Here is a 27,174-nt window from a genome sequence, read left to right on the forward strand (position 1 = left end):
TTGTTCTTGGCGGGGGGGGGGGGGGGGGTGGGGGGGGGTGGGGTGTTTGGGTTTTTTTACACCAAGTCCTTGCTTTTTAAAGGGATACGCTCCTAGCAACAGGCAATGACAATTTAAATAGATTGTGGCCTTCAAACTAAATCATATCTGTATGTCTGTTTCCAAAGTACCTAATGGAGTGGACGAAAGAGCCTGGAAAGTCTCCCCAAGCCATGATTTAATATATATAATGTATATTAAAAATTATATATTAGATAAATATAATTTTTTAAAGTATTAAATTTCATCATGCTTTTGGAAAATACACAGTTAGAATTCATTATCCTTGATATTCAACTATCATTTTAGAATAGAATAGAATAGAATAGAATTTCTCAGAGTAAAGACTGGTTCTCTGAAATGTTTGATTGTTCTAAAGAGTAAAAAGGTATTATTTTGTATTTTAACACTAAAACCACAGGGCCTTTAGTCCATTGATGTCATTGTTACATAATAGTGCTGGATTTTATGTTTCTTTTGTTAATCCTACCAAGTTGTAATAGCACAGAGAACAGACTGTATGGATCTGATGGTTAGAATGGGCAGGGCAGTCTTTTAAACCCACTCAGCAGCACACTTAGCTGAAAAAAATGGAGGTGCCTTTAGTGATGAGCAGTGGTCAAGAAGATTTTGTGGCTGTATCAAATGGCACGTACTTTTTACATGACAGTAGTAAGATGGAGACTCAGAACATTAGAAGAGCATTTAATTTTGGTTAGTCAGCTCTCAAACACCTGATATGGATCACAGTATCAGACAGAAGGATGAAATAGATAAAGGACCTATTTAGGATGAACAATTTCCTTTGTTGCTTGGAAATATACTTTCTATGTCTAAAAATGCTTAAGAGACTACAAAGAAAGTAAAGTGGAAATAATTACTACAAGATCTTTTTGGAAAGCCCTATTAACTGTTGTTCTTCGGGTTTCTTTTATTTCAGAACATGATAAGAATTCATCATGAGTCCTTTATTTTCGTGTACTCTACACCTACAGTGAATTACTCTGTTATCCCCAGAAAAACTAGACTTTGAAATCTTGCCCCATGAGCCTCCAAGGAACAAGGTGAATGCCCTAGGGCCCACACAGGGAGAAGGACCAAGGGGGTTTTCTCCAGCAGGGCAGTCGCAGGTGGCCCCATGAGATGGAGCAACCACTCAGGTGGGCTCTAATGGGCAGCCTCTGGCCGCTGCTGCCTATGGCACCACTTCCCACCTCCCACTGAACCCTGATAACGGGCTGCAAGAATACACAACTTGAACCACTGGAAAACCTGATGCCTCTATCTGCCACTGCTGTTCATGAGTGTGGAAAAGCTGGTACAGACAAGACCCAGGTATAGCTCACAATCTTTTCTCTGGGACTCCCAGAGTTGCACCAGCTTTTCCTCGATCCAAATTCCTCACTCAAGTAAGAAGCAGCGATGCTCTGCTCCCACAGATTATCACAGCGCTCGTGGCCAGGGTACAAAGCTGAGCATTTGCTTATGCCTCATGATACTGATTTCACTGCACCTTTACTGAACAAGAACAATCCTTCTGCCTTTATTCCATATTATTTGTGCTCTTATCAGAGCTGCTATGCAGCGCAAATCTTTGATATCGAAGAACTATGAAGGAAATTGGCAAAGGCCAAGAAAGGATGGAAAACACAGTTTGTTAAAATTGAAAAGACAAAATTGGACAAAATATTTAGATTTTGTAAAATTACATTTTACTAAGTAAGTCTGTTTGTTACATTTGTATCAGCTTGGAACAAGCAGTTCCAACGTAAAGAGATTTCATAATATTACCCTGAAGCACATGTAGCTGCTCTCTGTTGCCTTGTTAGACCTTGGTGTCAGCTGTGACCAGACACAAAAGAAGGAAGTTTATGAAAGGAGCAAACAGTAATGCAGCCAGCAATGTGCAAAACATTGTATAAACAGGAAGAAATAGTTGAATGCCCTATATTTAGCAATATGCTGTGGTAAAGGCAGACAAACCAATGCTGTAAATTGTTCTGGCAAATCTAGTTTAACATATTGTTGTGGTTTAACCCCAGCCAGCAACTAAGCACCACGCAGCCGCTCGCTCACTCCCCCCCACCCTGGGACGGGGAGAGAATCAGGAAAAAAAACCTCGTGAGTTGAGATAAAGACAGTTTAATAGGACAGAAAGGAATGAAAAACAATGATAATGATAATAATAATATGACAATAGTAATACTAAAAGAATTAAACTATACAAAGCAAGTGGTGCACAATGCAATTGCTCACCACTCATTGACCGATGCCCACTTAGTTCCCGAGCCGCAATCTGCTCCTCCCAGCCAGCTCCTCCAGTTTATATACTGGGCATGATGTCATATGGTATGGAATAGCTCTTTGGCCAGTTTGGGTCAGCTGTCCTGGCGGTGTCCCCTCCCAGCTTCTTGTGCCCCTCCAGCCTTCTTGCTGGCTGGGCATGAGAAGCTGAAAAATTCTTGACTTAGTATAAACACTACTTAGCAACAACTAAAAACATCAGTGTGTTATCAACATTATTTTACTACTAAATCCAAAACACAGCACTATACCAGCTACTAGGAAGAAAATTAACTCTGTCCTAGCTGAAACCAGGATACATATGAAAACAGGATCTGATTTTTCAGCAGTGGGTACTTTCCATTTCCAGGAGGTTTTATGTTGGACATAGCACATCATTAGCCACTTCTGATGTTGAGAGAAAGATATTTTTGATAGCTTTTCCTAGGATTGATCAAATTCTCTCAGTTTAGACTCTGATTCCTTTAATCCCTTTGCATCCTAATTGGACTCAAGGTCAAGAATTTCATTACTTCCTTTTCCTCTTCAGCAAGCAACTTGGTGTCAGTTACTGTGTTCCACTAAGAAAACTGCAAAGGTACTTCCCTCAGATGGCAAGGCCACATAAAAAGCTACCATTTTGCTTTGAATGATTGCCTTTTCCCTAAAAATGTGCTTCTCTAAAAATGTAGTGCCAAAATTATTAAAATGCTAGAGCCAAATTCTCCCACTACCTGCTTCAGCATGTTGACTACCTCATTTAGAGTGAGGGGGAACAAAGCCGCTGCAGAATGGTTCACCTGCAGCTAAACAGTCTCTTTCTTGCCCTTTATAGCCCATATCGGTCTACAGCTCATGCATTCTGGAAACAAAGATTTCTCCCACTAAACCTTTTCTTTTGAAAAACGTCACCTGTAAAGAAAGTGAAAATAGAGAGTAGAGGAGTTAAAAATATACATTTTGAGAGCTAATCTTCTCTAGGAATTCTGGAATAAAACTTTTCAGGTCTCAGCATTATCAGGAGATATTGATCCAAATCTGTCCTGCACCACAGGAAGCTTCTATCCTTTTTTGGAGAGAAAACGGCACAATTTCAACCCAGTAGTTATCTCTCTTCGTTCTTAAGGGACTCGTCAATATTTTTTACTTGCCCGGTCTTTTTGACAGTTGAGACATCTTTATCTATATTTTCGTTCGACATTTGGTTAGATATTATAATCTAGCTAACTATAGAGGGAACCATAACAAACTGAGCAAAATAAACCGTCTTTTCTCTTCAACAGTAACACCTGACAACTACTTTACAACTAAATCACATTACTTGCCAGAAATAGTAACGTAATGCCATGAATGCCTCACAGCATAAAACTTCACAGATGTTGTAAGTTGTTATTATTGCCATTCTGAACTTCATGTCAGAAGTGAGAATAGCTTACACATGCTTTTGTTACTGAGAGAAGGTCACAGACATTTAGCATGTGACCAAAGAGGAAGGGAGGCGATACCACAAACCAGCTTGAACATAGGAATCTGCAGGAGTTACAGGTAGTGTGTTTGATTCCTCCTGTAAATGTCCTTCTGGCACAACCTGTGGCTGGCAACTGCATCCTTCTTTCCAGCCAATACCACCTTTACCACAGCAGTCCCCAGCTGCTGCACAGCTGTCACACCCTCCTTTCCTTATTTCACCATACACTGCTTTTGTCTTGACAAGCAACAAATTCTTCCTCTTCTCTCTCACTTTATTCCCTGGGAGGATCTAGTTCTGTAAGTCTGTGAATTCCAAAGGGTATGTCGTTACAGTGGAGTTCCCTGGATATCCAGGTCTAGTTACATATAAATAAATCCAACAAGTAATCTCTGAGTGCAAAATCTGCAGACCTTATGTTTTTATATTCTAAATGTAATCTTCCCACAGATTTTCAGGCTTCTTGTTCTACACTGGAAACAGTTTCAAGTTTAAAGAAAGGGTAAAAGTGCTAGGAGGACAGTGAAGTAACAGGCTAGAATAAAATTGTATTTTCAATTTTATTTAGGGTTTTGAGTGTCTGTGTATGATAGCCAAAGCTAGCTTGGGAGGTACCCTTTATTCATCTTTAGAAAATACATATGATGTAAGACAAAAATCACTTGGCTTTGCTGTAGAGTTTGCTAAAGGATTGGCAGGTATTAATAAAAAAATTTTAAGCATTCCATTCACGGATTGAGGCTGCTTTTTTTCCTAGCGCTTGTGTGTAGCAAAATACAAGATTTCAAGAAGTAACTGAACTACTTAACCTCTCTCTTGCTCATGTTCCAGACTTTCACTACTGTCATGTTCTCATCTCGCTTGTTCTCCATCTTCCAGCAAGTTCTTTACCAAATTAGGGAAGTAAGAGCTATCATAACTGTTCTGCACAGGATCTGTCTGAACACTATGCAGACATATTAAAGACCAACATATTTGGGGAGGTGGAGTCTTTTAAGTAGGTCTTTTATGTTCCAGATCACTTAATAACAAGTGAGTTTGGAATTACACATTGCAGCCAGCACTTTCTTATTTTATTTAGATCTCTTTCAAAATCTGCCTAAATTAAGCTATGCTGCTTCTCCATACCCTTATTTTTGAACAGGTTTCTTGTAAACCCTTTTTTTTACAATTTATTTATGTTGCTGTTTATAAGCAATATAAAAACAGGTGGATGGGACATATTCTGAACTTCCATATACCTTCTTTGACTTACCTGACTACCACAATCTAAATCTTTCTACCTAGAGATCACTCTGATGTCTACTTCTTGCCCAAACACTCTGTTTTCTCAAGAATTGTCAGCAAAAGCACAGCAAGCTGTGCTTGTGGACTTCACAGGCAGTGAGCAGTCTAAGTGCATGAAGTATAACAGGGGAAGGACTGAAGCAAACTAGTATCATGACCATGCTGTTACAAGATAAACCATTGCAGTGCCTGTTAGCTTCTCTGAGAGGAAACCAGGACTATTTACAAGCCAGTCCAGAAACCCCCAACCTCCATTGTTTAAATACAAGAATGGATTCACCAGAAAAAATTGTCTAGATGTGACAGATACAAATACCAGAGAAGTGTGCAAGTAATCTGTCTGGATTTAGAAGGTACTATTCAATATTATTTTTATCAATGCTCAAAGTGAGATGCCCATGTGTCTAGAAAATGTGATTGCTCCACTATTGCTTCAATCCCTGAGCCTTCAAACCAGCCCTTCCCCCCAAATTGTTTAGCTACCTGTGTTTTCTGTTAGAAAGAGAATGCCTGTCAATGACAAATAAATAAACTTTTCACCAGCAGTTGAAAAAGTCCATGGAATACACACCCACAAGGCAGCAGGAGTGCATTCGAGTAATAAGTGCATTTTTGGGGGGTCAAAATACAGTTATGGACAGTAAGAGGAGCGGAATGGGAAAGAGATGGGTTTAAAAATCAGTGTATAACCATTCTCAAATTGGAGGTGCCAAGGCAAAATTTATTCTAGGACACAGTATTTTAAAAACTGAAGAGTGCTATGTAAGTGACATAACAAAAAAATGAGCTTCTTACATGACACTTTGCACAGAAGATCTCTTTATGCACCTTAGCTAATTGAAATTACCTGACTTTCCTCAGAATGTAATGTGATAAAGAAAATAGTCCCATATAATAAATATAAAATCCATGGAAACCACATTGTGAATAAAATAGAAGAAAAGTGGGGATACAAGTACCACCAGCGTAGCCTATTTTAGGTCTCTTCCGTTACTATTTCCTCTACCATCATATGTTTTCAAATCACTGACATGGATGTTATTATTCGCACATCTTGACATATCTATTTTTCTAATAATTCTAATATGATATTGCACTGACAAGCATAAATTTATATCAATGTTTTAAACATATAGGAAGTAGCCCGATCACCTTGTTAAATCACAGAATCATAGAATCATAGAATGATTTGGGTTGGAAGGGACCTTTAAAGATCATCTAGTCCAACCCCCCTGCCATGGGCAGGGACACCTTCCACTAGACCAGGTTGCTCAAAGCCCCATCCAACCTGGCCTTGAACACTTCCAGGGATGGGGCATCCACAGCTTCTCTGAGCAACCTGTTCCAGTGTCTCACCAGCCTCACAGTGAAGAATTTTGTCCTTACATCTAATCTAAATCTACCCTCTTTCAGTTTAAAACCATTACTCCTTGTCCTGTCACTGCAGATCTTGGTAAAAAGTCTCTCTCTCTCTTTCTTATAAGCCCCCTTTAAGTATTGAAAAGATGCAATACAGTCTCGCTGGAGCCTCCTCTTCTCCAGGCTGAACAACTCCGGCTCTCTCAGCCTTTCTTCACAAGAGAGGTGCTCCAGCCCTCTAACCATTTTCATGGCCCTCCTCTGGACCTGCCCTAACAGGTCCATGTCCTTCTTGTACAGGGGACTCCAGAGCTGGACGCAGTACTCCAGGTGGAGTGTCACAAGAGCGGAGTAGAGGGGGAGAATCACCTCCTTCAATCTGCTGGCCATGCTTCTTTTTATGCAGCCCAGGATACGACTGGCTTTCTAGGCTGCAAGTGGACATTGCCAGCTCATATCTAATTTTTCATCTACAAAAATCCAGTGAACATTAAAGTCCATAGTTATTTTATATTTTTATACCACCAGTGTTTTAATAGAATTTATCCAAAGCACAATAAATCAAAATACATAGACCTTCTTTGAAATATCACACTAATGTTCTCAAGTCCAGTAAATAAAATTACTCCCCCCAAGCTTGTAAGTAACCTGTATTTGCTACTTCTTGCAGCTCCTAATGATCTTTTGAAGAACAACGTACTAATGCTGCTGACAAAAACAAATTAAAGATCACTGCTAAAATTGTATGTTGTTACTGGCTACCTCCTACAATAAAAGTATAAAGAAACATCACATGAGCTGTAATAAATGTTTACATAGCAACAAAGTGCCTTTGCTAGTGATCGCCAAACAGTAAGTTACCACCTGCTTGAGCCAAAGATGTGTCTTTTTCTTTCACTCCAAATAATGTCCAGGCAGTGCAAAAAGTCATGTGAAGAATTTAAATACTCAACTCTCACTTAAGAGTGAGTTATTTACTACTTACGAAACTATAGTTAGTATAATGAGATTTTGCAGAACGGTGGATGAAACAGTTTTCCAACAATGCGACTTAAATGTTGAGGCAGTAAAATAAAGTGAATCCTATCCTTTTTCTACAAGGAGCCAAAACAGAATACTACGTTACTGACAAAAAAAGAAGTCAAATTCTACTCCTATAAATACATTGAACATTGATACATTTCTGCAGTTCATTTATTTACCAAAGAGACTAGATATAGTGCCTGTATAGTACTTCTTTCAATTTTCTGTTTCAAGGGAAAAAACAAAGATACCAGATATTGAGGGGTAATTAAACAAAAAGTTTTAAATCAGCCTATATTAAGACAGCTCAAATATTAATTTCATTCCATTATTTTTGCATCTCTAATTTAAAAAGAAATAAACCCTTTCTTTCAGCCAGAAATTTCTGCCACTCAAAATTACTAGAAGCCAGATTACCTATGGAAAGATTAAGTATGAATTTGTGGTTTGTTGTGGGTTTTTTTCCAAACCCTTGCTTTCCCTATACCTAAAATACCTCTCTTTCAGAGTAGTAGAGAAGTATTAGCCAGTATGAAAAGGGACAGGCTTTTTCTTTAAAAGTGCTCGACTGTAATCATGAAGTATCAGTGAATTATTAGACTCAAGTTATACGTTAAGAATGTGAGCAACATACTACTGCCAAAAGGCATAGGGTGTAGAGTACCTCCAGTCTTACCAGTAGAATAATTTGTGTGATTGCTTTTCTGTACTTACACCAATGCACACTGTCCCAAGTCCTTTTATTAAATTCCTATCTCACTTCCCAGTGTCTTCAAAGGCATGCAAAGTACTCACCTTCTAACTTACTACGCTTCCACCACAGGGAATGTGTACTGAAGGTAGCAAGACAAGACTCACAATAAATTTTCAAGGAGATGAAATGAGAGAGGCGGGGTATGCACGTATTTGTCTTTGTTTCAGAATGGTGACCTTGCATTTGGATGTTAGTTTGGAAGGCAGACAAATATGAACAGTCAAAGGAAACAGAAACAACCTTGACAGATTGTCCATGGCTTCAGGTTAAACCAGAGCGACAATGCTGAACGCAGCGTGATTTCGAATTAAACTGTGGTTTCCCTCTAAGCGCGTGAAAAAGTGAATCCCCCAGAAGATTTGCGAATCAAGGCTACATTATGTGCTTGAAATGAAAGCCCAAGGTGGATGAGTTCTGTACCATGTAGCATGTACCACCTCTCATGTACCGCAATGAGACCTTCAAACCTCAGGGTTTCTGAACCAGTTCGCACCTCCCGCGCCGTGCCCCCACGAGGAGCGGCTGCGCCCCAGCTAACCGGGCTCGCCGCCCCGCCGAGATCTCTGCGGGCTTCTCGCCAGCGCAGCCGGCGGCCTCGCAGCGAGCACAAGCGGCGAAGCCCGCAGCGATAAACGCAAACGCTGGCCTCCATTTTTAGCCCTTTTCCTTTTAAAGATAACTGTGAACGCACAAGTCGCCGGCACCCCCCGCAGACCCTGCCGACCACTCCCCGGCAGCACAGCCCGCCTCCGTGCCCCGACCGGGGCGTGTGCGGCCCGGAGAGCCGGCAGCGACCGAGCCCGCCCGGGGACGGGACCGGGGCTGTGGGGAGAGTTTCTGTCGTCCATCAGAAACTCTCTGAAGCCCTTCGAGGTGCTGCCACAGGTGAACGCCGAACGGGACCACCCCGGCCGGCCCCCTCGCTCCCCACCGCCCGGGGCACCCTGCCGGGCCGGCTGGGCCGTTGGCGGCCGTTAGCCGTGGCGGGGGGGTGGAGGGGGGGGGGGGAAGGGGGCGCGGGCGCTGCCCCCCAAGGGGAACGCTGAGGAGAAACGAAAGTGAAGGGAAGGCTGCGGGAGGTGGAGGATCCACGGGGCTGTGGAGGTGGCAGCGCCGCTGCCTGGCGGGGGAAGACACGTCTGGGGCGGGCGGGCGGGAACCGGCCGGGGTGCGTGTGTGGGGTGTGTGGGGGGGTGTGGGTGTGCGTGTGTGTGCGTGCGTGTGTGTGTGTGTCCCGCAAGTCCTCGGTCGCGACTTCAGGGCGCCGCCACGGAGGCCGGCCGGGCGCTCCCGTCCCAGCCGCTGATGCCGCGGGCAGGGCAGCCGCCGGCGATGCTGTGCTGCATGCCCGGCGTGGCTTTCGTCCCCGCTTTGCTCGTCAGCTGGTCCTCGGCCGCCTTCATCATCTCCTATGTGATCGCCGTGCTGGCGGGGCACGTCGACCCCCTCGTCCCCTACATCAGGTGAGGCGGGGGCGGCGGTGGGAGCGGCTGAGGTGCCGGCGGGGCGTGGGGGCTGGCGCCTGGGCTGTGAGGCGGCGGCTTAGCCTGGAGGTTCTGAGGGGCTTCCTCACCGCCGGCTCCGCGGCTCCTTCCCCCCCGCGGCTGGGGCCGGGCCCCCGGCGCGGATGCGTGGTTCCCCGGAGGAGGAGGTGCAGCGGTGGCAGGGCCTCCCCGTGAGGGGAGGCAGAGCGGGGGCCCGCTGTACGCTCCTGTCACCCATCACACCTCTAGCACCCAGGCCTCTCTGAGAGCCACAGGACCCGAACGCTGACGGATGTGGTAGAAAGGACCTGCAACAGTTTTCTGCTGGAGCCAAAGTGTGCTGCAGGCCCGATCCTAGCAAAACTTAAGGAGTAAGTGGTGGAAATATAGTTTTGGTTGTATAACTCCAGAGCTGGGCCAAAGTGCACTGGATGGTGACAGGACTCGAAGCCCTACAATAGCTTTTGTAGGATACACACATCCACAAACATGTATTTTTAAAATTTCAGCATAGGAACAATGAGTGTAAAAGGCTCCCCAAGAGATGACAGGCATCTCTTTTCTATAACCTTAGTAATTTAAGCGCAATTCTATATAAATCGTTCTTTATACATTGCTTATGTTAACCTTTAAATCTGAGCTGTAAAATTACTAGTATTTAGCTCTTAATAGATTAAAGGTAAGCCAGAAATCCAAGAGTGGTCTCTGATATATAGAAGATCTAAAAAAGACTTTCAAATACATCTTTCAAGATATATCTAGACCTAATTCCTTGAAGGACTTCATGGATGTGCATAATTTCAGAAGACTACTAACTTGATTTGTATATACACATAAATTTGATTGAAAATTAGGGCCTGTCATCGTAAGTGAGATGGTGCCAATGACACTGCAACCCACACGAAAGTTGAGCTTCATTCAAATTGAACCAAAAGAAAGTTGGGCTTCGTGCTTATGTTAGCAAAATTTTTTAAGATTATGTGCCCAAATCTGGACTCAGCTCTTGGAAAGCCTTGTTCTTGTACATGCACAAATACCCTACTGCCTTAACAATTGTGGTTATACTCATGCACTTCCTTGGTTACATACATAGTTTTACTGACACAAAAGTGCTTGTAACCAGTGCAATTTATCCATTATTAACCAAGAAAAATAAACCATTTGATATAACTGTGTCCACGCTCAGTACGTGGTTTGTGCTCAGAAGGATTTTGAGGTCCTGTAGCAAGAAATTTGACAAATGATGTTTCTGATGTTGCAGCCATGTCCTTGAATAGAATACATGAGAGAACAGGATGGTTTTTTTCTGTTTAATTGTGTTTGCAGTCAAGTTTTTGACAGCCCAGACATCTCAATTGTAAGTGTCATTCTGTTTAAAGAGGTAGACCAAACCTGTAAGTCACAGCCGTATAACTCTGATGAATGTATCACAGCTGCCATAGTTATATCAATCTAACTGAACATCTCACTAAAAAAATAATTCTTATCCTTTAACTAAGGAATCACAATAAATGTCCACATACCCTAAAAAAACCCAAGACATAGAAGGCTGTGTCAGTGATGCAAAAAAAACCCAAACCCACTCACATTTCAGGCTCTCTGCATTTGCTAGTAAAGTTTTTTAAAAGACAGATGTCTTGTTTATTTTACATCCTTTTAACACAACATTTGGACTAAGGATGTACATTGATTGTTGGTGAACAATCTGTAATAATTCTAAAGGCACATGGTCTAAGCATGTGATCTTTGTAGAAGGTGTGCTTGGGAGTAATATGATTATTCCTTCTAAGTACTCAGGCCAATAGTCATACCATAGTTCATATTCTTATTTTGCAGGTCATTGCTTTAGCCTAAGAAGCGGAATCATGGGATTAAGAACGTGATTTAGTGAAACTTAGAGTGATAAAAAAGAAAGAGGAAGAATGTTGCAACATTTCAGTTGTGCAATATCTTAAAATGAACTATAAAAATTAAGTAGAGCTTGTATGGGGAAATTGCAGTTACACAAAGGAGAAAAATACTGACAAATTTTAGTTCAACATTTCTGTAATTCTTATTTACATTCCTCAAGTACCCTGTGTATGCCTTGAGGTAACTTGTTAATTTTATTTGTTTACCATGTAACAGCTGTCACAGTGAGAGAAAACCCACATCTAAATTTATCATTGAAACTGTGCTAATGTCTCATCAAGTAAACCATATATATACATTTCTGATTAGATAAAAATGAATATGATTTTGTGTTTTCTAGCAGCTGAGGCCTAAAAGATGATTAGGTTGTGCCCAAATTAGTTCTTTTGCTCATACTACTCAAAATCCAAACTAATCTGGATGTGCTGGGGTGGCTGTTCGGTGGTTTGAATTCTCAGTGGAAGAGTAAAGGGAATTTTCCTTAAGGTATTTGCTGCCAGTTAGTACCTCTGGATCAATCAGAATCCCTGTAGGCAGAATATAATATACCTACTTTAAAAATTTGGGACTTCAGTTTGGAGAGAAATAGTTTATGATGGCTATGAAGAAAATTTGATGAATGAGTCTTTTGGCCCTAAAATATTTATTCCCTGTCTCCTCTACCTTCTTGTCTTTCCACTCTTCAGAAGACTCTCTGACTGTTTGTAGAATTCTACTACATGAGATGGTGACACAAATGCTGTCATTTTCATACAGGGTTCCTTGTCTTTTCCATGGTGATTGTGCTCACCTATGCATCATTGCAAATAAGTGAGCACATGTTTTTGTTTCATATATGCCATTTGCTTTTTTCTTTTTCGTGAAAAGAAAGTAACTCTCACAAATACTTTTTTATTTTTTCTTTTTTCCAAAGCAGCAGACCAGAAGTAAAACAAAAATGTACCTAAAAGTCTTCATTTAGCTTCAGGCAGTTTTTAGTGGAAAATACAGCATTAAAAAGATTGTGTCCTTAAAAGTCCAGTGCAGTACTTTGTAAATACATTGTAGATATGATGTGGTATTCTTGTTACGAAATTTCTTGAAAGCATACATCTAAGATTATTGAGTTTAAAAACCAACAATAGCAAAATTCACCTATAAGGCTTTAGCTTGAGAAAAGCTTTAATTAAAAAATGAATGGAGTTCAGTGCAATTTCAGGTTATTTGGATTGCTCTTATGATGTGAAGTGTTCCAAGAACTTCAACTGGTTTTCGCTGTGTGTGCTGATTCCATTCTCTTCTCGCCTAAAGTACTTCATAAGCTTTGAAGTGATCACAGTCCTGTACTTAGCATAGAGCAGTTTCTGATTTGCAAAAGTCCTTCAAGATTGTCACAAGTGGCCCACTCTTTAAATGGAGTCCTTTGTCGTATTAATGAAAAAACTCCAGAAACATGCGGAAAAGATGTGAAATTCAAGGTTAAAAAATGGGGCTAAATGAAGCATGGATTAAGATGATTTTCAGAAATGTCGAACAAAAAAATGAGAGTTACTGTACTGTTTTCATCAATTCCACTATCAAAGAGAAACAAGACTAATACAGAGTACAAGCTAGAGCAAGTCTTCAGAAAGCATTACAACAAGAAAATACAGATGAATAGGGATTCTTAATGCCTGAGAAGTTGTAAAAACTTGTCTAAAAGCCTGGTCCAAGCTTTTCTTGTCTGAGAATTTGGAACCAATCTAGTCAGAAGAAATACAAGATTTTTCTCTATTTTTTGCATCAGCTTTTCATAGAAAGGGATTCTCCCCTCACCCTAAGCTTCCTCCCGTTCTTGATAAATCATCTTAGCCACTGATTACACAAATGCTTCTGTAACATAGAAGCGGTTTGAGAGCAAATAATAATTTCTAAAAAATTAAATCTTTTCATATGGTCATACTCTTCTGGCTTAAACTTAACAAAATTGTCAAAATCTTTTAAGAATGATTGCCTATGTAGTGAGTGCTTTTGCTTTTGGGTGTTAAGAGCACAGGCATTCATGCAGAGCACCTGTCATTTTGGCTGCACTCAGTGGTAGGTTCAGGAGTTTAGCACTGAAAACTAATCCAGCCTCACTGTTGAAATGAAGAGTATTCATCTTCTTGAATCACATTAAAAAAATCTCTAGCTAGTACCTACTTGTCCCGTCATACATCTAAGAGAAAGTTTTGTTCTCAGAATCTTTGCTAAGTTTCCACTGAACTTTTGACATTAGCTAAAATTCTTATGTGTTTATGTTTCTGACAGTAGAGTTCCTTGGGTGCCTCTGTTTACACACACCATCATGCCTCTTGGTACTGCTGAGTAACTGAAAACTCAGCTCACACCTAAATTATGTAAAGATTTATGAGCTACATGTTTTCCATTGGCTTGACCAACAGAGCCTGATCAAATAGGTATCAGCTGGTTGTATGTTAGACAAGAAAAAATAGCGTAAAGAGGTAACAGCATCACAGTATTCTTCTTTCAACAGAGCACTCACCTTGTATAGAAGAATCCTGCTTGAGGGAACTTGAACCCACATACTCCCAGGAGTATGTTCTTCCTGCGAGGAAAGGGCATTCTCTGGGGTGGGTGTTTGCACATATGTAGGGAAAAGAGGGAAAAGGATTCTATGATGAAGGTATTCCATTTTCTACGTAACATATATTTTGTATATATGACATTTTTCATATATATGTATGCATGTATGTAAGTGTATAAATTCTGTAGATATTCTCACACTCATGCTCCGTCTGTCTGTCCCAGTGAACTTCTTATCCCCTGTAAGGGTGAGTTGCTTCAGCAGAAGAGACTTACAACACCTTGGGCCTACAGTACTCTTAAGCTGTATCTACATTAGTAAATTAAACAGTGCCTAGGAACATTCCCAGGCATTGGAACGCAATTGCTCTCCTGGGGTAAAGTCCTTTCAAACAAATCAGAAAATTAAGTGCAATTCTCTCACATCTTAGGATACTGAATGCCATTAGATATGTTTTACTCTGTCATGATGTTAATTTAGCAGATAAAAGAGGTGTCATTTCTAAAATGTCATTTATGTAATCATTTATGTCATTCATGAGCAAAGTATCACTCTGTCACATCTCTGCATATTGCATACAGAAAAGGAAGATATACAGTTCAAATAGTATGCTCTAAAAATACCATTTCTCTCTAAAAAGGAAGATTCAGTACTACAAATGGAGCTTAAGGGTGCAGCAGATGACATTCCAATTTATATGTTTAAATGTCTTACGCACATAACAGCAGCTCACACAAGTTATGTTTCTCTTGGGGTTTCATGTGTACATCTCATTTATGTTTCATGGATCTCAACTAACTTTTAATTTCTTTGTCTTCCTGCTTTAGTGACACTGGAACGAAACCTCCAGAGAGTGGTATCTTTGGTTTTATGATTAATATTTCAGCACTTTTAGGTATGTATAAGGTACTTGGTTTGAACACAGCAAAGAAATGAAAACTAGCAAAAGCTGTCTGCTTACACTGCAGTCCATACAATATTCTGCAGAAAAAGTACTCCACAGTCAAATGGTAGTATCGGACAGATGGAAGTAATACCTAGAGGGCCAGGTCCTTAGGGTCAGTAAGGGCAGGCTTAGAGGTACTTCCGTCTCTTAAGAGCACCTCATTAGTGCAAAGTAGTCAATGCAGCTGGAAATAAAAAGTGGAAGAAAGATGGTGAAATTACTTTGCAAAAACTGTATCTTTGATGTAGGGAGACATTAGGTTCTAGGATGCTGCAGCAAAGGGAAGAACAGTGTTGAAGCAATACCTGGTGTCCTCTGCAAGATGCCTGCTCCTCTACTAAATGTCTGCTGGCCTTGAATCAGGAAGTTTGGCAATTTCTATTCACTTCTAGGGGATGGAGGATCAAGAGCTGTGTACCTCTGTGTACATGTAGTCCATGACGGCCTTCATGCAAAGTAAAAATCACATATTTTACCTTTTCTAAGAGTCTCATTCAGTCACACTATCTTGGTGTGTTTTGTGTAACCTCATAGTGCCTGGACAAAGTTACCTGATTTATTTTTCCAACTGTAGATAGACTGAAACTATGTTCTGTGTTATTGAACTGTGGAACCCAGTCTACAGCTTATTATATCCTGATGAACCACGATCTTCTAATTCAGTAGAGGTGTTTGTCAGGAGTGAACTGCATATTTGGGTCACATAGGCTGGAATAAAATCTGTGTGTAGTGGTTTGGGGACACTGTTGTACTAAAGAGCAGCCAGAATTGGCCCAAAAGCTTTGAAAATATTTTCTGGATACACAGCTAGTTATATTTTTTTCTGTTTACACTCTACAAAAATGTATGCATTCTTCAGGGCATCCATTATAAGGAGATGTAGTTCTGGTGCAAGACTGCATGTCAGAGCAGAATAAATTCTCCCACTTCCAGCTTATGGCTCATCTCCCTGTAACATCTATTCCTAATGTGGAATGCCAATGCCTCTGTGTCTAAAATGCACAGGAGAATGGGATTTAAATTAGTGTTTTCTTGAAGTGATGTGCAGTTATTTCTAGATAGCATTAATGTGCAATGTTAAGACTAAGATAATGTTAAGACAGTTCTATCTGAAAGTAATGCATCTAAAATTCACTACCTTTCTTTTTCATCCCAGTAGAGTTAAAGGCAGTATTATTTATTGTCTTATGCTTATAATTTTATTCTGTATGCTAATGTGTTACAGGGCAAGGTGTTAAAATGTAAGCAATACATGATCAAAGAACAAAATATGTATTTTTTGTTTTTCAGGTGTAATTACAATGTACATCAGATATTTATTAATAGAGAAGCAAAATGAGTCATCGCACTTTGTTAGGTCTTCATGCAACATGTTTTCATTATGTATTGGATTGATGGGCTGTATTGGAATGGGCATAGTTGCAACTTTTCAGGTATGTCCGTAAATTTCATACCATAAATGAAACTAAAGTTGCTTTACCAGTTAAAAAATCAAATAGATCAGAGTGGTTAACATTATCCCGGTGTGGATACTTGGCAAATGGAGTAAGAATGTCTTTCTTGCTCCTGCCTTTTTTCAGTAGCTTTAAAAAGACAGATTTGCTTTCTCCCTATATGCTAGATTTTTGCCTTGTACAGTTATGTCAGTAAGGGGTTTTGTGTGTGCTTGTCTTGTAACATGTCTGTACTAGAAAACAACTTAATATAGATGCTTTTGCTGTAAAATTGTTACAATGAAAATCTCACTGTAAAAAAGCTTTGCTATTCACAGTTTAGTTTGCTCACAGTCAGGTAGGGCAGAATAAGTCAGACTAGCAAAAGCACCTGTATTTTTACCTGAATGATGGCACGCACACTAGCAGCATTTTCTACAGAATAAGCTAGACTTATCTGACAGGTTAGAACATTGAGCACAATATTAGCCCATTGTTTTGAGTCTGTAGGAGATGGCATAACAACATGTTAAGTCTTTTGATAGAGACATGTAGAATTACCACTTACTTTGCCAGAAAGGGTAAGACATCTCATTATGAATCAAAGAAGTCCAGCCCTCAGTGTCTGAAAGAAAATTCAATAGAGAGGAAAAATATTGAAACTTTTGAACTTGATATTGAAATATTGAAACTATTGAAATTGAAATTCTTTTCACCTTTTCTAGTGAGGAAGCGTGTAATAGGGCAGATTCTGACACAAAGAAGTATTAGGACAATTGCACTGAAAACTTCAGCTGAGAATCAAGTCAAGTTTAATTGGCAGGTAGTTTGAGATACTGCCTTTAAAGCTGTGGAAACAGCTGAATTATTTCTTTTAAAGGATGGTCTACCTTAAGGAACATTTTGGTAAATACTGTCGTGCTCATATAGTGACCTGACAACATACAAAGAAATTGAAAATAAAGATTGTCAGGGCTTCAGCAGCCAATACAATTTTGTATGTAATTGACATGGTATTTTCAGACAAAAAACTCTGCCTTAGACTGGTATCTTGCTCATTTTAGTTTTACCTCCAGGCAGTGCGTGTGGATTGCAAACACTACAGGCACTGCAGTCTATTCTAAGCATGCTATTCTACTTTTAAATATCTGTACTCGTATTGATTAGATTTATATGTGGCACAAAAAAAAGTTAGAGGATGTGGAACAGTGTTGCTTGACTAAAAGAGAAAACAAACTCAGCTTCGATAAAGAAAAGACAAATCAGGAATGCAAAATAAATTGGGAGAGTCAGGGAAGCAGAAACTTTGATCCTAAAGTTTCCAAAGGGGCCCCTTAACAGTTATAACATTGGTTCTTATTTAATCTCTCTTGTCTCTCATTGCCTGTTCATAAACTCCTTCCTCACCTAATTTCTCTTTCCTCTGCTTTGACCTTACTTTCCATGTTAAGTGCAGTTTGTAGGAAGGGTTCAGAACACAGTAAGGATCTAACCTAGCTAAGGATCTGATCTAGCAGATTTTTGAGTATGCTTAATTGCCCAGGATGATGGAAATGGTGGCTTGCAAGTCTTCGGTCTTTTAACTGTAGAGTGTACAACTAGTGAACAGTACACTCTTATCCCCATTTACCAGCAGAAAATTCACATTCATGTGCACTACCTGTTTGTTTCTTAACACTTATTTTTCCCCAGCAGGTAAGCTAACACCATACCTGAGTACTGTAGTAGAGCTGATAGACGCTGTTGGGCATCATTTCATTTTCTCTTTCCCCAAAGCAAAATATCTAGTTTGTTAAAAAGGCTTCAGTGTGAAATTATACTGGAAATATTTAAGGTTTGCTTTTATTCACTCAAATCTAGTGCCACTTGTGGTGAGTCTTTTAAGTAGTATAATTAGTTGTAAGGAAATCCTTTTCACCCTTTTTGCTTCAAGGTAAGATATGGTAGGTAGCATGGGGTTTTAATGGTATTGGTCTCTAAACACTTACCAAAATGAGGAACGAGATGGGAGAAAACACTAGGAGTGTGTCCTCTAAAAGCAAAAGAGTTTCTGAGAAAATAAGTAATGATCATGAATAAGGTATTTGTTCTCAGTTTTAAATAACACAATGCTTGAAATACTGAAGTGAAAGACAGTGAAGAGTTAGCTTTAAGAAGATAATTGGATATGGAAGGAAAAATCCCGTAGCCCTTAATGAATAAGGCAAAATGAAAACCCAGGTCTTAGCAGGTCTGGTTTTGCCTGTTAGACGTTACACATGATTAAAGAGAGATCTTCCTGTCTTTGACTAGAAAGCTTAGGAGGCTTACCATAGCAGATGTAGCAACATTTCCCAAGTTCTGTAGGGGTTGAGTGTGATGGGCTTTTTAGGGAAGCTGTGGCAGTTTGATAGGAACAATCATGAGAGCCATGTTAGAAAAGCTCTGTGTATTGTGTATGGGGCTAAATGCAAAAGCCAACAGTTACGCTTGCTTAATGCTTTCCATACCAAATCCTGTCATTCCTATATGGAAGGCAAAAAGTGGGACAGAGGAGAAGGAAATGCACGTATAGATGAGATGCCACTTAAATACCTGTGTGAGGAACATGCTTTAAAATCTGACAGAATTTAATATGTCACAGAGAGATAGAAGGGAATTAGTAGAAAGAAAAGCACGGGAAAAAAGAATTTAAAAGAGCATGTGAACATAATCACTATTACAAGACAAAGAAAACAGTGGCCTCCAGGTAGGAAAGATGTTAAAATATGTAATGAAAGGATATAGATGTGTTTTCATGAATCACTAAAATAGAACTGTAGCAGGTCAGATCATAGCACATGTTTTGCTGTGCACTGGTGACAGAAAGGAGCTTTAAGGCTAACTCACCTGTCTGATATTGGATTCCAAGGTGGCATAACTTTGTATTTGTAATTTTTTGAAACATTTAGAGTACAATAATTTCCCTGGAATCTTCATCTGTTTTGTTACTGGGTATTCTACTTGTTCGTGTTTTAAAGGAGAGAATCTTCCATAGGTAGGATATTACAAAAATATAGGCCACATATAGTGATACTGGAATTTTATACACACTTTCACCTGTTGCAAAACTTGAATAAAAGTGGCTGATGATGTGAGGAAGAGTAAGAGGGCTGAATAATTCAAGAGACTGACAGTGTAAGAGTTTCATATCAAGAGCTTATTTTAGGTAACACTTTTTTTTTTTTAAATATGTAACTAATTTTCTGCTGACATATTTCCTGGAGCCTTGTGGCTGGCCACTGGAGGGTGGGAGACGGAGCTATAGCAGTCACTGTTTAGAACAGCTCTCATGAAACTTTACCATTAGTTAGAGTATGGCCACACAAATGCAGGTTAGACTTTCAATGCAAAAGGATGAAAATCTTTGGCAGGGTAAAGGGAAAAAGGAGGTATAGGAACCTCTTAAGAAAAACGCAAGCCAGTTCCTGTTTGTGGAAACATTAATTGGTAATAGACCAACTGTTGAACAGCACTAAAATTGATGTATGCTTTTATGTGAACACGAGAAAGGACTTTGACCTGGTGGCTTTGGACATAGTTAGTTTACCTCTCTGAGCTACTCTTTCTCCATTTTCTTTCACCTTCCCTGCGTAGACTGTTGTGAGAAGGGACTGTTTCCCACTGCTTGTACGTGCCCCGCATAATGTGGCTACCGTCTTCTCAGGGCTCATTGATTCCTACCAGTGTACAAATAGTAGCAGCTAACCATTGTGCTGATTCTCTTTCCAGGAGCTGTCTGTTCCCAGTGTCCATGACATAGGAGCTTTGGTGGCATTTGGCTCGGGTGTTGTATACATTACACTTCAGTCTATAATCTCTTACAAGTCCTGTCCACAATGGAACACTTACTTTGTGTGTCACATAAGGATGGCCATATCTGTAATATCATGCATTGCTTTCATTCCCAGTATCCTTTATGGTGTATCCCACAGTTTTCCCTTTATGCGTTCATGATTTTCCTTTTAAGTTAAACCATTGCTGATAAAGGATGAAAATGAGGTTACAATCTTTGCTTAGGGCTCTCTAATATTTCTGCTATAATAATGTATACTGCATGTTGAGACACCATTAATAGCATAAAGATGAGTTTCAGGGTCTTCTAAAAAACTGTATCTCTTCTTTCAGTGGTATATTTAAATCTAATGCCCCAGTGTTCTTCATAGGATCATATGATAATAAAGCTAGACCAACTTTCCAACCTCCATTTCAAGGAGGGTACGGAGAAAGGCCTGCAAAAGAGGGGCACCGCTTCTAAAATGAACCTAACACACAGATATATAAAATACAGTTGGCATACACAAGATTTCCTTCAAGCCTAAGCAGATGCTTTTGATCATGTTGGTTGCTGCTTGGTTTCATTAGATGCCTCCCCTAGAGACACACTCAACACACTTACTGGCTTTTCCCACAGCCTGCTGAAATTAGAGTCATCCCATGGATTTTATTGGTCTTTAGGTGATCTGCCGGTGTTGAAAAGTGGTTGCAGCAGATCACCACATCAGCCAGCCAGCTACAGCCTGCTTTTGGTTTCAGCAGCTGTGAAAGCGCTTTTAAAGAGGGCCCCAGTCCTGAGAGAAAGTTGTACAAATATATCAAGGCACCTATTGTGAACCAATGGAAACCAATATGGTTCCCCTTCCAACAATGCAGGACTCTACTCCCACAGTTCTCAATCATGAATGTGATCTAAGTTTTGGAGTGTCTCCCCTTACCCTCTGTGCTTTGGAGGAACCCGCAGAAACCTTTATTTGTGCAGAAATTTGTTTTGCTTGCTGCTGTCAGTTACCTTTCAATAATGTGTTTCATTTACTTGTCTTCTTAATAATTTGATTTGATATTCTGGTTGTTCAGGATCTCCTGTGTTGCAGAAGGGGGAGATGGGGTCTTTTTTGTAAGCAGACATTTTCACTATTACTCACTAAACTTTTATAGTTTCCTTTACACTGTGTTTTTCCCAGTGATTGTGTTTGCTTCACAAATTTCCATGACAAAGATTGATTGGACTCCAGGTGAAAAGGTAAAATCTCATTAGGTAGCCAGCTTACCCTGTATCATATTATTTGGGGTATGCTGTTATGTTTATTTAAAAGTGTATAGCATTACAAACACTTCAGAGACTTTAAATAGTACATTATCATGAACAGATTTGTGAAATCTCACCGATTTGTGCAATGCTGGTTTCCAGTTGTTGCTTCATTAGAAAACTGTCTGTGGCTTGGGTAAGAAAACTTGTCATGGATGGGTCAATGTTCGGAGAGTTAGACTTTCATTTTAGCCAAGCGTTTGAAACTTACCCATAGAACAAGTTGTAAAAAAAAAAAAAAAGATATTCTGGAAGTGAGTTGTTCTACTTCCTTTTATAGTCACATTTGAAAATGAACTTCACACATGAAACAAAAGTGGACCAATTTGATTCTGAAGTTTTTGAGGTTTTTTACAACATTGGTTTTCTCAGCTTTTTCACCATTCTTTATTAAATAGTCTTTACAACTGTGATAAACAGTGGGGGTCTGACCTGAAGCATACTAAAGTCAGTATCAGGTATTTGAACTGATTTCAGTGTTCTCAGAATGATAACTATGAAAGGTAAGTTTTCTTTTTGGACAAACCTTGCCACATGGAGGTATTCAAAAAACGGGTTAAATAACGCAGAGAGTGTATCCTGCTTGAAGAGCTTAATAAAAGCAAACTTGGCAAATGTACTTCAACCAAACAGTGGCAAGGCAGCTGTGAGATAAATCTTCACAAGTTAGATAATCTTAGTAATATCTACCTCTTGAGGTTTTTTTTTACTTGAGATGCAAGGATGAGAAAATGTTTTTACTGAAACGGATGGCATATTTGTTGATGGCATGTTAAGAAACACTTTACATTCTGTTTGTGTCATATTACATAGGTTTTCTATGACGGTCTACTCAAAAACAAACGTCTTGTCAGGAACTGTCATACAAGCGTAGCCCTCCATTTTAAAACATCATGGGAATTTACTGTAAGGGATAGTACTACTGAACTCAGTGGCTCTGAGTAAAACTTTTGAATATGGGCACTTTGGTATCCTTCACATAAGAACTAAATTTTTTCAGATGCAAATTATATTCAAGCTATGTTTTGATCTCTAGCTAATTGTAGTTTTCTTGTACTATTTTTTATGTTAGTGCACAAGACTTGTTGCTTAATGGAACATATGCCACCTTGATAAATATACTTACCATTCTGTAAAAACTAAATCTGAATTGACTTTTATACAACAGGGTATTGGGATGATGAGTCATAAGTCTTAGAATATTTGTTGAATTTACAGAAACAAATGTCTATTTTTATACCATTCCACAGTTATTTTGTTTAGCTGCTTTATCTGAAAATTTATTTTATGTCTCATTGCATCAGGATTATACTTATCATTTTGTGAGTGCGATCTGTGAATGGACGGTGGCCTTTGGTTTTATCTTCTTCTTTTTAACGTTCATTAGAGATTTTCAGGTTGGTAACTACATATTTTAGCAGTGACTAAGAAGTGCTATGAATTGTATAACAACAAATGCAATAGAAAATCACCATTCTTTATCTCAGCTAAATATACCAAAGCTATACAGAAACAAATTTTATCAGTCACAGAACTGACTTCTTTCTACCTAATGAATATTTTTCCTCTGGGTTTTAAAACATAAAAATCAGTTTTATAAATCAGTTTAATAGTTTAATAGGTGTCTAGTCTTGAAAATTATTCAGTAAATTAATATCTTCTACTTATTTACCAATCTTTTTGTAGAAAGAGGCCCTCTAAAGGTAACATAATACCAAAATAAATGATGCAACTAAAACTGCATTTCTTTCTACCTGAGGGATTTTGTATAATAATCCAGTGCATTTCAACCATAGATGTTTCCTTTCTTTTTAAAAATTACACATTTTGATATACATTCCCTCACAATGCGAAGAATATCAAATACTTTTTGAAAAGTATTGACGTGAAAATCTTCTGGTTTGGGTAGCTGCATCTGGTGTTGCATCAAGCCTGACTTTAAGGAAAAGAAAATATTAGATTAGTTAGTTAAAAAGAAAACACTTTTATACAATTTGTGAAGGGCATGCCTTGAACTTACTTTCCCAAGCTTTGCCTCGCCAACTCTTGTTGTTTACACAGCATGTTCTAGCTGCAATGTTTCATGGGGTTTTTGTTTGGGACAGGGATACAAAATGCTGAAAATACCAATGTGTGAGGCTTAACTTTGGCAAAAGAACTTGTAAAAAAAAATTTAAAAAACATTGCTCATGCAAGTGCCTTGTGGAGATTTGAGGACAAAACCTCCTGGATATTACTGTAGGTGTTAGGAGGATCATGGCCTCCTTATCCTTCTCAGACTTCTGGATATTTCTTTTCCCCATAAAGTAGTTGGATCTTTGCAAGACTGGAGTAGAGAGCTTAAGGTAGAAAAGACTGAGAAGTGCTGCTTTATACCATAATTACAAAGATGAACTAACTCAGTTGTAATCACTATAGATGTCATATCCCATACGTAGGTCTTTCATATATACCATTGCCTCACACAAGTCCCAGAAAGTGAAAAACTACATCCAAGCTCTTGCATAACTGTAAAACTAATAATTGAGATCACATATGTGAGCCAATTGGTGCTGTGATAAATTGCTGGAAACCATATCCAGAATTCACAGAGGTGGGAAGGGAACAAAAATAGTGAGAACCCTGTAAGTCCTCTGGCATAAACCCAAAGTTTGACATCAGATCATGTAAAACTTCGTAATTAATTTACTTGCTTCTTCACTTACATGCTTGCTCAGCATCAAAGTGGGTAATACTTATATAGAATCTGTACATAACTTTCATAAGCATATAGAGAAATCAGTTTTCAACTAAGGGTTCAGAGTTAACATATATTTTGCTAACCGATAGCAAACATTTATATACCTGTTTACTTTTGACTGGTAGTACTGAATAGACCATGGCTGTAGGGCTTTCCCTTATTAAAAAAAAAAAAAAAAAGCTAGGTTCTGCAGAACAAAATGCTTTTTTAAAAAAAGTAATTGTTCAGAATTACACAATGCATTATCTTAAGGGCATATAATTGCCTTCTAAAACTGGCAAAAATATTGAAGTACCATTCAGAGCATGCATCACTAAATTTACCATTTTGGGAGGGAGGTATTTACTGCCAGTCTATCACTCCCTGATGTCTACATATATGATGGTATCTGTTTTATCAAAAGCCAAACTCTTCCCTTGGAGATACATATTTGTGGACAATGCTGTAGTCCTCAGAGCGGCTAAATTAGTTGAGAAGTCTGCTTCAGATCACAGATCCCAAAGTGTTCAACACTGAAAGTTTAACTATATATAAATATTGTGAACATAATAAATAAGAGAAAGTGATGGAATTAAACTAAATAGAAATGCAGACATTTTAAATCACAGCTATAAAATAGCATGAAATCCAATGTTAGTGTTTGACAATGACAGAAAGATTTTTTAGATTCTATTCTCTTTTTGTCCTAACCAGTGCTCACAGAAAGCAAAACTATTAATACAGAAAAAACAACCCCCAGACTCTTAAGAAAAATAAGCCTTCTTTTTTTTTTAAATTTCTCACACTATGTATTTCACTTAAATACATTTTTTTGTTTTGTCTCTGTACTTTATATCACAGAAGCGTAAAATTAATTTATCTTAAGCTGATCTTGTTTTATTTTTCTTTTAGAGAGTTTCTTTAAGGATATCAACAGAAATACATGAAGACTCCTGACAGTGGAAAAAATTATATTTTTTATATATATGAATATTCTACATTTCTTTTTACTTACAGAAAATGTTGCAGAGGGACAGAGATTTATAAAGTTGTATAAAGAACCCGTGCCATTAACTCCGCAACATCTATAACAGCATCCACTAAAACATTTTAAAAACTTGCAGCAATGATCCTGCTACTTTTTTGCAATATTGTGTAATTTTTATACTGTTTGATATATTAAAAATATTGTAATAGAAGCAATCTGTAGAAGCACTTGAAAGTCATTCAAAGACTTTTGATCTCCTCAGCTCTTCTCTTTTGGACATATCCATACTTTTTCATTTGTTATAGTCTGATTAGTAACATTAGTTTTAAACTTGAGAAAGTACATTTTGCAAATAGTTAGGAAAGTCTAAAGACAATGGAAAACACTAAGGCTGAATTCCTACTCTTAAGTTGCAAGGACTGTGGAGGAAGGTGTGAGCAGAAGTGGGCATCTTTGTCTCAAGACTAGAAATTTGCAGTTAGTAGATGACAACGCTGTGCTACATGTTTCTGATAGTGGACAGTGTATACAAATACAAATCCTAGGAGGATTTTAAACTATATTGCCTGAAAAATGTTTTCTACTCATCAGTGCAATGTATGTTGTAAAAGTCTACCCCTTTTTCCCCTTTATGCACTGCTGGCCATAGGAAGCTTAAAACTGAAGCGGGAATAGAAAGTAAATTTACATTTATGCACGACCTACTAAAGAGAAATCTTACTGCAGTTTGGTTAATACAAAGCAGAAGTTTTCCAGCCTGTGTTTTAACCTACAATGATGGAATGAAGAGGGCCTCCAAAAAGTCATTGGGAGTGAATGGAAAACAAGAAGAGGCACCAGTAGTTCTCAGGTGTTCAGTTATATGTGTGTGAGTGTTCCATATATATAAAACTGAAGAAAAAAAAATCCTGGAGAGCTTCTGTAGTGAAGACATGGCATATTTGCTGCTATAAACTTACTTCTGTAATGAAAGACTTGGAAAGGAACTAATTGAGAAGTCGGAAGTTACAAGTAGCTGGAGGCAAAAGGGTGTTTCGTGGACTGATTCACTACCTCCATTTAGTGCATTAACCACTTGGCTATCAATCAAGTTCTCTGAAAATTACATTTGCCATGGTCTATCACAGTTTATGCAGAAATACTGATGATTTTTAGTTGCTAATCTTCCATGAGATAAAACAAATGTGTGTTTTGGAGAGTGATGTCTTAAGACTAGTCATCTGTTGATATTTCCTTTAATGTGTATTTTAAACTGTATTAAATTCAGCTGTTTCACAACTTAAAGAGCCCATGTTTTCTTTATAAATTCTTCCAAATAAAAATAGTAAAAATGTTTTTCACTGGCAGACTTGCTTTCCACAGTATTCAGGTTATCTTGCAGAGTTTTATAGTTACAATCATGTTAAAAATCGAATCTAGTACTGACTAAATGCAAGACTTGCATCTTGCTGATTAGGTATCCTGCAAGGGGCACACATTCCTTCAAGTGAAGATCAGAAATACTCACAAGAAAATGTATACCAACCACAAAAAGTGACATCCTGTTATTTTGAAGGCGATGTTAAGAAAAGACCATATTTCTTAGTGCATTGCACATTGTTCTTTTATTGCTTTTTATTCCTAGCTTTCTTAAACTAAAGTATAAGGAGCTTGAAGCTGTTATTTCAAATTATATCAGATTTCAGCTCATCAATTTACTAATGAATGAAATCCTTCCCATTTTTCTGAGCTTCATCATCATACATTTTTATGAGTTACATTCATGACCAAAAGAATGCGTCACCAACAGTTTGCCTTTTATTTAATTTGTTAGGCCAAAAACATCGACATG

At 38.7% G+C, this 27,174-nt stretch overlaps 1 protein-coding gene across 1 annotated transcript; it reads left to right on the top strand.

Moving 5' to 3' along the window:
* Positions 1 to 9,518: 9,518 nt before the first annotated feature.
* Positions 9,519 to 26,621, top strand: DRAM1 (DNA damage regulated autophagy modulator 1). Its single transcript, XM_050909005.1, has 7 exons — positions 9,519 to 9,676; positions 14,981 to 15,048; positions 16,390 to 16,532; positions 20,283 to 20,460; positions 21,512 to 21,570; positions 22,941 to 23,033; positions 25,268 to 26,621. Exons 1-7 carry the CDS (start codon positions 9,519 to 9,521, stop codon positions 25,310 to 25,312), a joined length of 744 nt encoding a protein of 247 aa, XP_050764962.1. The 3' UTR covers positions 25,313 to 26,621.
* Positions 26,622 to 27,174: the final 553 nt, after the last annotated feature.

The sequence above is a fragment of the Gymnogyps californianus genome, chromosome 1 (assembly GCF_018139145.2).
Source record: "Gymnogyps californianus isolate 813 chromosome 1, ASM1813914v2, whole genome shotgun sequence".
NCBI lineage: Eukaryota > Metazoa > Chordata > Aves > Accipitriformes > Cathartidae > Gymnogyps > Gymnogyps californianus.